General features: G+C 36.4%; 2 protein-coding genes across 3 annotated transcripts; one reads left to right on the forward strand and one right to left on the reverse strand.

Moving 5' to 3' along the window:
• Nucleotides 1–1,490: 1,490 nt before the first annotated feature.
• On the forward strand, nucleotides 1,491–4,786 carry LOC141725131 (inorganic phosphate transporter 2-1, chloroplastic-like). The gene is made up of 3 exons (XM_074527554.1): nucleotides 1,491–2,479; nucleotides 3,503–3,694; nucleotides 3,889–4,786. The coding sequence occupies exons 1-3, from the start codon at nucleotides 1,736–1,738 to the stop codon at nucleotides 4,711–4,713; spliced, it is 1,761 nt and encodes a 586-aa protein (XP_074383655.1). The 5' UTR covers nucleotides 1,491–1,735; the 3' UTR covers nucleotides 4,714–4,786.
• Nucleotides 4,510–9,082, reverse strand: LOC141725130 (beta-arabinofuranosyltransferase RAY1). 2 transcript variants are annotated; one of them, XM_074527553.1, is made up of 7 exons: nucleotides 8,937–9,082; nucleotides 8,500–8,852; nucleotides 7,943–8,195; nucleotides 7,109–7,858; nucleotides 6,762–7,008; nucleotides 6,036–6,512; nucleotides 4,510–5,938 (listed from the first exon to the last, which is right to left on the reverse strand). In XM_074527553.1, the coding sequence occupies exons 1-6, from the start codon at nucleotides 8,982–8,984 to the stop codon at nucleotides 6,067–6,069; spliced, it is 2,097 nt and encodes a 698-aa protein (XP_074383654.1). In that variant the 5' UTR covers nucleotides 8,985–9,082; the 3' UTR covers nucleotides 4,510–5,938; nucleotides 6,036–6,066. The 2 variants fall into 2 exon arrangements, with proteins under 2 accessions (XP_074383654.1, XP_074383653.1); XM_074527552.1 differs by having other exon boundaries at nucleotides 4,510–6,512.
• Between the last annotated feature and the right edge of the window lie 5,383 nt (nucleotides 9,083–14,465).

Consider the following 14,465-nt stretch of genomic DNA (forward strand, 5'->3'; position numbering starts at 1 on the left):
GGGTGCAGGATGACTCCAAAGTTCTCCAACAAGGACACCCATCGAATATAAGAACATAGTTCCCAAAGCACACACCATTGTTAACCCCACATCCCCAATGAGGACACCCGTTGAATACAGGAGGAGGCCTTCAAACATCAGGCATATCCCTGGAGGCCTTCAAGCTTTTCACGGACATCCCCTTCCTTGACCATCTCAAGGAGGGAATTCTTCGAAGAGTACCTGCAGCAAATACGTTAGTAGAAATAATCATCCATCGCTCATTCCCATGCATGCCTTGTCCTGAGCTCACCCTTACGAATGCGTTTACCAAATATTGGACGCGTCCTAGAACAAATAGGCGCGTCTTGTCCTTTATGAAGACTCATCCTTCCCAGCAAGCACCTCTCGAAATATTCCACAGAGACAGGACTCGTCCTCAACCTCTAGGCGCGTGCTCCAATCTTCATTACTAAAGGACCACATTTACTAAATATTTCCACCATGATGGACGCGTCCACCATACCTGGGCGCGTTCTACCCTAACCATGTGCTTACAAGCTTTCCTATCATAAGACCATCCTTCATAACACACCCCTTCAAAGTTAGGCGCGCCCCTGAATGCCTTGCCGCGTCCTCAACTTCTATAATGCAATGTCGAGTTTGACTGTAACTAATCCGCGTTTGACCCGAGTTATCCTAATACCAAAATTTGGGCATAACAATACCTATTTTTTTATTCTGTCAAATTATTTACGTTCAAAAATGAAGATAAATTAGCCTTGGAACAAGTAAAATCTTTATGAATGTGAGTATCATTACAATACAGTCTGTATTCTAAAAATCCCCGATTTTTAAAAAAATCCCGGATTTTAAAAAAAATCCCCGATTAATCCCCTACAAAGTATCCAACCGATTTGATTTTTGAAATTCGATTCATTTTTACGAATTTTTCTTTATTGCAGTATATAAAATTATTTATTAAAATTAAAATACTATATTAATTTAAAAATGAATAATTATATAAATTATTATATAATAAATATATATTTGTTAATAAATAACTAATATAATCATAATAATATATTAAATATGATTTAATATTATAATACATCCGATTTTTACTCCGATTATCCCCGATTTTCAATTAATCCTAAATCGGTAGCTCTACCGATCTTCCCCGATTTTCGATTTTTACAACACTGATACAGAACATAATGCAGTTGCTATAAACCAATAATAACGTAATTCTAGATCCATGTACAAAATAATATTATTTCTACTCCGAATTGTTATACAGTTGGCTGGACTTAATGACCGTAACATATTTCACATATACACAAAAACTCCAAAAACAATAGAAATTGAGAATACGATGAGTCTATTTCATATTTTATAAAGTTTCATATTTTAAAAAAAAAATCAATAATATTATAACAATAATTCATATTTCGGAATTATGATTTTGGGAATCCTAACGTTTCTTTTTCACATTTAGCACAAAGTTTTGGTGCCCTGGATAAAATAGCAGTACTGAAGCAACACAACCACCACTCATTTACATCTATACTCCAGTTCATGCATCCCTATCCAATATCTCAATCATACCAGCAAAAAAATGACAACAACCATTTTAATGTAAAAATGTCAAGTCCTTCATTCTTCCCCTGATCTCCATGGCCAAAAATTTATCAAAACTATCCTATGTTTCATTTTTACACACTGCACTTTTCAGTCTATCAACTTGTTTATAATCATGTTGACTTCATCTTATAACCTGTCTTCTGCTAGAAACACTGTCAAGCCAAGACTAACTACAGCTTTCTTGATTCATGCTTCTCATATTTATGAGTCCAAGCACAACTCAACCTTCTTTTATCAGGAAACAACTCAGTTTTTAAAGAAAGATTCTTGTAGTTTAAAGATTAATTTTTTACCATCAAAACTACTAAAGAATCGTAAACTTACATGCCCTTTTGCTTCTTTATCATCTTTTGCTGAAGCTGATGGTGAAGAAAGTAGTGAGAAAAGTGAAGGTTTGAATAGAGATCAAGAAAATGAGAAACCACAAGAAGACTTGCATGGGATGTCCCAGGCTTTTAATATATCTTCTAGTACAGCTACTGTTATATCTATTTGTATAGCAGTGGCTGCTCTTTGTTTCCCTTATTTTATGAATTCTTTAGGTCAAGAGATGAATTTAAAGACTAAACTTTTGTCATATGGGACTCTGCTATTTGGATTTTACATGGCATGGAATATTGGAGCTAATGATGTGGCTAATGCTATGGGGACTTCTGTGGGTTCAGGGGCTTTGACTCTTAGACAGGCAGTGTTAACCGCGGCGGTTTTGGAGTTTTCGGGGGCTCTTTTGATGGGAAAACATGTAACTAGTACAATGCAGAAGGGGATTCTTGTTGCTAATGTTTTTCAAGGGAAGGATACTTTGCTTTTGGCTGGTTTACTCTCTTCTTTGGCTGCTGCTGGTACATGGTTACAGGTGCATTGTCAAGTCAATTATATATTTGTTCCTTTATTTAATTAGATCTAAGAAGCAGGACACCTGGGTCTCATGCCAAGTCCCCATGTCGGATACTTTGACACACGTATCTCCGAAGCGGACACGCGGATTCATTCAAGATACTAATCAGAAATTTTATCTTTAAGAATTTTAGTCAATATTTATTTTAGCAAACTACTCTCCCAAACTTAAGTATCAATATCTATTAGTTACTACAAAAGTATTGATTATCGTTTTCATTTTTGCATAAACAAAAAGTTATTACTAGTATTTTTGTGTTTTAGATTAATAAATGATGAATTTGATTTATTTTTCATGCAATTTTTAGTTTTTGTTAGTAGATTTAATAATATTTAACATGAAATACATATGAATTTTTCTGTTTATTTTTCCCGTATCCTCCCGTACCGTATCCCCATATTATTATATTTGTCGAGATCCCGTATCCCCGCACTACGCACTCGCACACCCGCACCCGTGTCCTTGTGTCCTTGCTTCCTAGAATTAGATAGTTAAATGCTAGTTGTAGTTATGATGATTGTGGAAATGGACAATAAAATTTTGCTTGTATTAGCAATTAAACTAATCTAGGAAAGGCTGAGAGCTATTAATGATGAAAGATTACTAGCCAAGGAGCTTATTTTTGTAGGATTGATGTGATCATTGTTGCTTGTGTCTATACAATAAAATGTAGAGCTGCAAATCTATCAGTATTTCTTTACAAACTAGCACAAGTGTTATACCTCTGTATTCATATGTCTACCTAATTTCTCCAGGCCTTGCTGTAAATCAACTAAGGCTATCAATAATAAAGTACATAATGATAGGACATACCTATATATATATATATGTTATTTAACTATTGACTAATGCTCTTATACTGCAGTGAGTGTGTCTGACATAACAAGATTGCAAAAGAGTAACATATCTGTTCTGGGGCATTTTTTGCGCATTCATTTACATTTTATTATGTAGCCGTGAAAGTTGTCCTTTGTTACCCAGGTTGCATCATATTATGGTTTGCCTGTATCTACCACACACTGCATAGTAGGATCCATGGTTGGCTTTGGACTTGTATATGGAGGACGTGATGCTGTATTTTGGAGTTCATTGGCCAGGGTGACTTCGTCTTGGGTCATTTCACCTGTGGTTGGGGCAGCAGTATCATTTCTTGTCTACAAATGTATACGCAGGGTATGATCTTAAAAAAACTGATCTATAACTCAAATACTTGTACTCTGATCTGCTAACTCATCCCATTGACTATATCTGTGAATATAGAGTAATTAATCGTTTAATGTTTACACCTAGGGATAAGTGTTCTATGGCATGACAATGCATTTAAATATAATATCTACATCCCTACTAACCGTTTTAGCTGTGTGTAGTTTGTTTACAGTGCTCCAAATCCGGGACAAGCAGCTGCAGCAGCAGCACCAATTGGGGTCTTTATTGCTATTACTGGAATTTCTATTGTAGCCTTCCCTCTAAGCAAGATACTCTCTATAGCTATAATCCAAGCTCTAGCACTTGGCACTGCTGGAGCTTTCCTGTTTGACAGAATTATTCGTAAACAGCTCGGTCACCTCCTTGTGGAGACTAGTTCAACACAACCAGATCCAAAGGAGGACACTATTCACCACAAGAACATTGGCTTGCTGGCTGAAGTCGCAGGTCCTACAGGCACTCAGCTAGAAATAGTTTATAAAGTTTTTGGATACATGCAAGTCCTATCAGCCTGCTTCATGTCATTTGCTCATGGTGGAAATGATGTATCCAATGCAATAGGCCCATTGGCTGGTGCATTATCTATACTACAAGGCGGTGCAAGTGGAGGTAAAATTATCATTCCATTAGATGTTATTGCATGGGGAGGATTTGGAATTGTAGCAGGGCTTACAATGTGGGGATATAGAGTTATAGCAACAATTGGGAAAAAAATAACAGAACTAACTCCAACTAGAGGATTTGCTGCTGAATTTGCAGCCGCTTCTGTGGTTTTGTTTGCATCAAATCTTGGCCTACCTATTTCCGCAACTCATACACTGGTCGGTGCAGTCATGGGGGTAGGGTTTGCTAGGGGACTTAACAGCGTACGAGCAGAAACAGTGAAAGAGATTGTGACTTCTTGGGCAGTGACAATTCCAGTTGGTGCCACATTTGCAGTTATCTACACATGGATCTTGAATAGACTTTTATCATATGTTCTGTGACCCTTGAGTGTACATTTAAAAAATTTAAATGTATCAATGCTTTTATGATTTAAATTGCTGAAATTTATCATCATACATGATTGTTTGTATCAATTTATTTCCCCTTTGTTGAAAACATTAAAAGGATTTAATGCAGTGTAATGCATCTTTTTGTTCAGAACTAAATGTTTTGCTCAGAGAAAATAGGAATATCCATATCCGTCTATAGTAAGTTTAGGATCTGATAGAATATATAACTCCTCGCAATCAAAAGAACTAGACAAACACAATATTTTAAAACTTGGTTTAACTACTTCATCTGCTACCAAAGATCCACGCAAGTCTTAAGGAAATCGCTAGCTGTCCCATCTGAGAAAGACAAGTGTAGTTCAAGAGATGTCATAGGATGAAGCTAACATTTGAGCCGAATTTTGATGTCATTCTACCTAAAAACTTTGAAACACTGGCAATTGATGGAAGGAACAGAAAACTTTTCGTTCATGGAGATAGCTCTTGTATTGATGTTAGGCTGGGCTTCCACCTTAATCTCTTCAACGATATTGGCTTTTTATAAGGAGGGACTAAGGGCTTCTTACTTTTCTGGCTTCTATTTGGCAAGCATCTAGATGGCATTTCCTTCGAGAGATAGAAGTCCTTGGCAGTATAGATATATCCATCTGGAAAATCTTCTCTATCTGACAATGGTTCCTTGTATTCCTTTCGTTCTTTAGCTTTTTTCTTAATTGGATGTCTACGCTTCAGTTTTTGTACAGTAGTAGAAGGGACTATGTAATACTTTTTCCCAGGTAACAGCTGCTCTTCTGCTGGCACAAGTGATTCATGAGGTTTTTTAAAGATGCTCGGATGGGCCACACACATTCCGGGATACTTCTCTATCAATAGAGAAGCAGGAAGTGCTCTTTGATAGAGTTCTTCTCGACCACCAGCATGAACTATTCTCACAGTGACATCCTTAGGCTGTATGCTTAATTCCGGTGCTGTCATGGCCCCTTTTAACTCTTTCTTTCTTCGGGAACCTCTGTTGTTCCCCCATAACTGAACACATCTCATTAACATTTCTTGCAACCAAAAGCTTTTTGGCTATAATAGTTAGCATTCTGTTCAACGTCAAGGAAACTTAAAGTTTGACTTGGGTCTGGTATTCCAAGATACCTTGTAGTTTCCCTTGTAGTGTAACTCTTGGTTATTTCTTAGCCGGCTCAGTCGATCAGTAGGTTGATACATACTGACAAGAGATAAATCCAAGGGTTAGCAGAAACTATCAAAGGCTAAGAAATAATACACCCTTGTGTCCTGTTCAATACTATTCAATATAAAGTTACCAGTAGAAAAGTAGCAAGTGTTGATCAAATTTCAGAAGTAGCTTGCGGGATTTTTACTTTGCCAGTTCTGCATGCACATCCTTGTGCTTATATCATAATCCCATAGGCCAGATAAAACCTGGCGTTCGAGCTTCTTCTTCCTCCCATTAATCCAGTTATTATGGAGAATAAAGCAACCTTTATTAAGACAAGATGCCTTAACATTTTTTTCCTCCCATAGGCCTCCATATGCCCCATTTGGGAATAAGTCTCTGTTCAAGAATTGAACAGTTAAATTTGTTTCAGGTTCCAAGCATCTGTCATTGCCCACACGATTGGACCCCCCCTCACCACATAACGTGTCGTAGAAGCTAGGCTGCTCCGAAAGATTAGATGAAGCTGCATGCTTCACTACCTTCTCCAAAGCTTTAATAGTTGAAATATCAGAAGAAGCATAATAGAAACCAGAATTCAAGCGTCGAGGTAAATTGATAGGTCCTGCATATAAGATCCCAGTAACTTAATAGTCAAAAATGCCAAAGCCGTAAAAGAGGTTCTTATAATAGAAATCGTTTAACAGATTTTATGTCAAATTATGAGCACATGTTTTAGTGCAATTGGGACAAATTTGAGCCTTTGTTTATGGAAATACGCTTCCTCATTCAGCAGATCAACATATAAGAAATCATAATTCATGCTATGAAAGTAAATAATTTAATATTAGGATGTTTGCAATAGAACAAAAACCTTTTACTTTATACTCGTCAGACTGCGCCACGAGAACTGCAGGACCAAAAGAACCTAGCAAAGGCAATGGATTCTTAAACCAATAAATATCAACATCAGTCAGCAATACATTGTAACCCATCTTCAGTATCTGGACAACAATTCTGGACTTCACTTTAGTTACACTCTGGAAACAATTGGTTCCGAAATGGCAGTCATCAAAGCTAATGTTGGATGGGGCCAATGAATCCTTGAAAACAGGCAAGCCCTGAATAAACAAAGCAGGACAAGTGAAAAGATTACATTTCTTTGTATATATTTGTAGAGTTGAACTCCTCGTTTAAATGTCAGGTAAAATTTAACAGAACCTGCAAGACGGAGAACTCGTACGTTTCTTGGTCAAGAGCACATACTAAATAGTTAGAGATTTGCAGGTGGCGCAGTCTACAGACCCAACTCATTAGCATGTCCTTGTAACTATAACCAGCAACTGCAAGCACAATCGTATTATTCTCGTCTGAACGCTCCGAAAGAAGAGATTCCTGAGGGAACGGAAGTGATGGCAATGTAGACAACTTCAGGTAGTTTTTTACCGAACACTCGGTGAGTTTAACTTGGGACATACATACATCAACACATTCCATAAGTTTTTGACTTCTTACAAGTCTAGAACTACCTATTTTCCTAATTCTTATTGTTTTTGGACTCTGAATAGGGTAAATAACATCTTCTTCTGTATTCACAAAGTAATAGTGGCCATCGCACTGAAAAAGCTTAACCATGCTAGAATAACTTGCTTCACGAAAATATAATGATCCGTATTGCGCTGCTAGGTGTGAATTTCCTGAAGTCTCCCAACTTCTATAAAATTGTGGAATACTTGTCCCATGTTGAAAATCATTACGATAAATGTTTGAAATGATCAAACTGGCATCGAATACAAACCTATAATCAGATGATAAAGCCTCGTTAATGACCCAACGGTTGTGTAGCCCTTTTCTAAACAAGAAAGGTGGAAGAACGCCTTTATGCAAAGGAAATTCCCCATTATTCCACGCCAAAATCATCTTTTCTTCGCAATTTCTCAATTGAGAAGTAACTGCAAGAAACTCCTGCAACTGATGGGAAAAGAATTACAATGTATGTTAATAACAGTTGTTTTGTTGGCAAGGGCACTCTGAATCTGATCTAAGGTTTCTTACCTTTCCAGTTCTAATCTGTTTACCTTCATATGATAACCACTGTTTCCCATCTGTATCCAAATGGAAGGGCAATTCAGAAGCATTTCGAGGTGAGGCCATTAGAAGCCAATCATGATCAAGTTTGACAACATGATTTAAGATGGTAATAAATTCCGGTAATAGAATAATTTCAGGGTCTAACAGGATAGATATATCTGAGGTCGATGCTTGCGCTCTTGCAACCACTGAATGAAAGAATGGAGTACCCAAGAACCTATAAAACTGAAGAAATTAAGATGATTTCTACCGCACTTTGCCAAAAACATCTATGGAAAATATTTAGGAATTTTCCAAGCACCAACATTTTCCTAACTGTACCAGACAAGTAGAAACTACTGCATTCTAAATCATCAATCTACACTTGTAATCCTATTATCCGAGCTATCTGCTTAAAAGTTAAATTAGGTAGGCATGACAATTAGGAAATACTAATCTAGAAAAATTTAAACTTCAATACACGCAAACGCGATCATTATCTCCACATTCAGACTATAATGAGAGAGAAATAAAGAAATTACGTGAAGTCGATATTGGGTTCAACAGAAACCCGAGAACCAAAGACAGCTGCAAAGGAGAAAACAGAAGGGTCTTGACTGAAGAGAACGACATTAATACCCGGAGACAAACCAAGCCATGATCTAACTGCAACAGTCTGCACATTTCTATAAAAATCATTGAAAGGGGCAACAGGTGCTGTGAAGATTGTAATTTTCAGACCGCCAGAATCAGAGACATCACGGTCTACAAATTTGGGCATCATTAAAATCTGATCTTGTTCAGAAGAAGGCAACATCAGAGTGGTAGCATAGAAGGATAATGCAATCAAGACAAAACCCCATAGCCAAACCACCTTCAAGTCAACTTGTAATACCTGTTCATCAAAATCTTTAAACTTGTGCATTTATGATATGTTAACACATAAGAAAACAACATATATTTATGTGTGTGACCTGACCTTGTTCTTGTTAATGAAGAAAGATAAGAGTGAATAGGCTTTTCCCATTGCTAATTATCTTGATCTTGTGATTGGACTAAAGAATGAAACAAACAAGGGGTTTTTGAGAAACTTACGATAAATAAACTAATGCAACTTTAACTGCAACTTAAATTGAATGGAGTTGGCCAAAAGCCATTAACAAAGCCGCAAAGGAAGGTACGTGCATGTGATGTGAGATTGTAGTCACCTTCCATTTCACGCATATCTTTATACAATTATTTTGAAAAGGTTGGAGATAAAAACGAAATGCATGAAGCATGATTCAGTGCTTAAACCTCTAAAAAAGGACAAAAAAGTCAGAAAAGGGAATGGAAAGTCAACTGCAATTAGTTACAGGTAGTTAAAAATCCTTCACTTCAAAAAAATTATACTTGAACTATCAACTATACTTGAACTATCAACCATCTCCTCTAACAAATTGGTGTGTTCAAATTGGTGGGGTTGAGGAACTGATTAATTGAGGTTTATCAGTACAAAAAGTATAAATAAGTTGACAGAATCTAGCAAAATAGACAACATTCCTATCCTCTGTCATCCTATCCCCAATAAAACCAATTATACCAGTGGCAAAATCAAAATGAGTTTGATTGATAATAGCATACCCGATATGCTGACTCAGAATTGGGATAACATCAAAATTCGAACATTTGTTCCCAAAAGCTTTGGTGATGCAGTCGAAGAAGAAGCTCCATTCTCTTCTGATATGAGCCCGTTTCAACTGCCCAAGTTTTGCCAAACTCCGTTCATACCCCAAATTTGCCATTAACTCCTGAAGAGCTGACTCTTCTGGAATTGAAAAAGTACAACCTTCTGGGAGATGTAGAGCTTTGCGTATTGTACCAGGAGTGACTGCATAAGAAGAATCACCCACTTCGAAAACAATACTGGGAGTGCCATGTTTACCACCATCATCATAGTGCCCAGTCCGCCAAAACGTCAGAACTTGTTGGCTCGAAAAGACTGAAGGCTGGGTTAATGCATACCCAATCTCACTGTGTGCAAGAAGATCTTGCACAAAATGCAATTCAGATGGAGCTTCAGCATGAGCAAGAATTGCAGCATAGTTGTTTGGAACAAACTTAGCTCCATCAATGATTAAATCCTTAGGTGCCATGTGAAAAATTGAGATTTAAAAGTGCCTGTTAGGTGTTTGATAAAATGTCTGTATGAAAAACCAACATGAGAGAAAGAAAGAGTAAAAGCAAGTAGAGAGAAAAAGTATGAAGGAAATAAAAGATTAAAGAAATCCTTTCTCTGTCGTACTTATACTCTGAAAAAAAAATGTTACCGTTGGACACCTGTCAGACATGCAGTAATAACGGATAGTTACTGGGCGCGAGAAAATAGTAATCATTACTTGCCCACTTGCCTGTTTTCAAGGAAAAAAAAACCGTTCCATTTACCCAGATATTCCAGTAATCAAGGTGAAACAGTTTGAATTCAAAATTGAAACCGTTCCCACTGATTTAATTATTTTTCACTGCATCATTAATATTCTGAAAAGAAATCAAGTGAAAATGACCAAGATAAATCATGTGAGTAAGTACTGATAAAGGAAAGTCAGAACTTAAATTAAAACAGAATTTATATGGTCATCAGAATATCAATCAGGATTTATCAATGCATTACAAAATAACTTAGAGACAAAATCTTGAAACAAAGACATATTTCATTAATATATCAAGAGAATACATTCATGAAATGGAAATTACATCAGTACTTATACAAGATTTTCCTAAGCTACTAAACCTAACATCAACAGCCTTAGTCCTAGCTCAAGAAGCAGGGCAAGGCTGATGATGAAGAAAAACAGGAAGAAGACAAGATTAAATCATTTCTTCTTCCTACTCTCGATAAACAGAATGGCGAGTCGGATGATACGCTCTTGCTGGCGGAGAGCTTCCAGCCTTTCCTCCTCCAATCTCTCCAGATGGCGATGGTAGTCCATATAGAAGAACAGGAGGTGGGTTGTAATAACCCCAATTTTTGGAAATTTTTGAAACCCTTATGAATAGTATTTTTGCTGAATGAGAAAACTTTTCATGCCACACTATGTAGGGGTTCTGTTATGGATATTCTGAGATTTTATTAGTACTCTATATGGTATATAAGTGTATGTAAAGATCGTCAGAATCCAATTCCGAACACTCTGATTTTTCCCGAAAATCTACCAGATACAGAAAGAATTGAGTATAAGGTAACAGAATAAAAAGGATTTAAATTCAAGGATTATAAGAGAGGATCATAAAAGGAATATAATGTATTGAGAAAGGTTAAAGAAACCTAAGTAATAAGATCCCGGGTATGATCCCTCAAACGATAAACGAAAACGAAAGTTAAGCGAACCGTATAACAGATCAGCGGTCATTAGGCAAACAATTAGGAGTTAATCAAGGAGGTTAGGGATGATGATGTCATCAAACCAACAAGGTGTGGACAAGTGGAAGCATTATGACATGTGCAAGATGACATAAGCATGACAAGGGGTTTTGTTTTGTTGGTTGATTTTAGGCCATGTAAAATTTACCATGGTAAAAAGCTAAAACATTTTCCAAGGCCAAAAAGGAGAAGCAACCAAGCAAATATCATAAAACACAAAAATTAGAAGTTGACTTTCCCATTTCAAGAAGAAAGCTCTCGGCTAAAACAAACCCAGCAACTTCAAACTGTCATATCTCCTTCAATACTCACTCAAATGTTGTGTTCTATAGCTCGTTGGAAAGGTATTGAGATGTCCTACAACTCTTGTTCACAAGTCTCTTCCAAAAAGCATTGTAAGACCCTCATTTTTACAGTTCTTTAAATCGGACTTTTAGAAACTTCAAAGCCTAACTTTGTGTTCTTGATTTCTTTGGAAAGATCAAGCTTGTAGGAGGCTCCCTAAGGATTCCTAGCAACTTAACACCTCCCAAGGAAGGTATAAATCTTCACACCCTTTAGTAATAAGTTTGAATGTTGAAGTTTGGAGATGGTTTGGATGGATGAGTAGTAATTTGAATGATAAGCATGATTCGAGCTTAATTGTAAAGTAGTTTAGTTGAATTTGGAGATGTTATAATATATGATTGGATTGAGATCTTTGAGCTTATTATGAATGAAATCAGTATCATTGATGTGTATCTTGAGTTGTTGTTGATTGGTAGTTGGATTGATATGATTTGGAATGGTAAAAATTTGGGAAATCGCGTAAACATAGCCGTCGTAATGTCCGATTTACTTTAGACTGCTTTTGTTCATAACATTAGGACCCGAGAACTCCCTGCTAGGTTTTGACCATTGCCATGTTTAGATAGTTCATGTTACGAGCTTCGTTTTGATATGTGGTTCGTTTGATTCCGATGAACGGTTTAGGAGAAACGGCCGTTTTAAGTAACGACGTTTCGCGAACGAACCCTTACCCCTCGCCTTACTTTGAAACATAGGTTAAAGACCTTAAATGACTAATTGAAGTATGAAACATTTATGTAAGGTGTAATAGGCAGTTGGTAAGACACTCGCGAAGGAATCGCCTTAAAAATCGTAATGGTTAAATTATTAAAAAATGGTGGAGCCGAGGGTACTCGAGTGACTTAAGAGAATCAGTAAGCGCAAAACGAGCGTTAGAGTCTGAGTTGGTTAGAGTATAGATTTACAAGTGACTTTGGTTAATTCCAACTTACTTGTTGTTTATAGGTTAGCAGACTCGTCCCGAGCCATTCGTAACCCCCAGTCGCTCAGACAAGTTTTCTACCCGTTATACTGTTGTTTTGATGTATATATGTATATGCATTATCTTGTGATAGATGCATGTTGGTTAATTAGCAAATTTTGCGATATATTGAAGCATGCTGATATGGTATATATATGCATGCCTGTTTCGTATTCTTGCCATATATATCTGTTGGTTCAGTTGATAATACCTATGCTAGAGAATAGCGGTAATTTGCATATACCCTTAGTATAGGGACCCAAAGGTGAAAATATTTTCTAAAACCGGGAGTCGAGGATCCTGAGTAGATTTTATATATATATATTTATATATATATATATGGTTATAGTTTTCAAAACTATTAATCGAATAAGGTTTATTCGATAACTTGATTTTATTAATGAATATTATCTTGAATATTCATTCGAGGACTTATGACTCCTTTATATTTATTTATTGAATATTATTTCGAATATTCATTCGAGGGCTTATGACTCAGCTTATTTATTTATTGAATATTATTTCGAATATTCATTCGAGGGCTTATGACTCAGCTTATTTTATTTATTGAATATTATTTGAATATTCATTTGAGGATCTATGACTCCGATTATTTGCTGAGATATATTCTTTATTTTATTAAAGAATAAGGTGTCGATAATCAAACTCACTTTTGATTATTCAAATAAAGATAGTACTTTCGTATAGGTATATCTTTGGATATTTAATATTCATTTCAAGTATAAGTTTCAAAACTTCTACTTCAATTATTTTTATAAAGATTATTCTTTATGAAAATATTATTTAAATAATAATATTCAGATATTTTCTAATATATTGGGACTGATTTATTTTGTTAAATCAGCATCACTCCAAACATTCTTAAAAATGTTTTGCGAGTCTTCAAAATGATTTTTAAAAGTTAGAGCGGATCCCAAAACTCATTTTTATATTTAAGATCCTCCTTTCGAAGGGGATTTAAATACTCGCTCAAAACCTGAGGGATCCGGCTCTGTGGTGTGTTTTATATTCGCAACAAGGTTGCTGTTTTGTTAAATGAATTGATTACTTACCCAACACTCGGGAAGTAAAATTCTTGGAACAAGTTAATCCATTAACAGGCATCGCCTGGGAAATATCGGTGAGTTCTCCTTTCCAACTAGATACGACTTCTTGGTGGAGCCGTATCAACAAGTTTCTACATGGGGAAAGGGGGAACGAGCTTTACGTTTCAGAGTCATGGATTTCATCTGAACTAGGAGTGGCGTAAGTGGTCGAGTGGCGCCGGCCCAGCCTTATTATATTGGCCCAAATGGCCTGGAAGTTCCGCTAAGGCGGTCCATTCCTTAGGAGTTCAGTGTTCGGTTGACAAGTAAATCCGACAGGTTCTCCTCTACATGTAGAAAATGGTGGGGTTGCACTACTACGACTGATCATCGTAAGTGGTCTTCCTGGCGCGGCAAACTCCCGTAATGAGTTCATCATCCAATTGGATATTTCTGCAACACTACCCAGAGCACTTCGATAGAAAGGCTACGATTGGGCGATTGTTGAGTGTTGGCAGGGTCAAGTTTTCAAAATGATGTTTGCATCAAATGAAGTATCTCATAACTTCATTTTATTTTGATGATATTTTAAAGATTTAATCTATCCAAATCTGGTCTTGTAGTCTCATCTACGTGATGAACTTTTGAAACTAATTATAACTTGAACGGTGGTAGTTCAAGTAGTATTTGGAAAAGATATAAGTATATTGGAGTATCTTGTAACTTCATCTTTTAAACTTATATCTAGTAAAT

The sequence above is a fragment of the Apium graveolens genome, chromosome 5, assembly GCF_009905375.1.
Source record: "Apium graveolens cultivar Ventura chromosome 5, ASM990537v1, whole genome shotgun sequence".
NCBI classification, from domain to species: Eukaryota; Viridiplantae; Streptophyta; class Magnoliopsida; order Apiales; family Apiaceae; genus Apium; species Apium graveolens.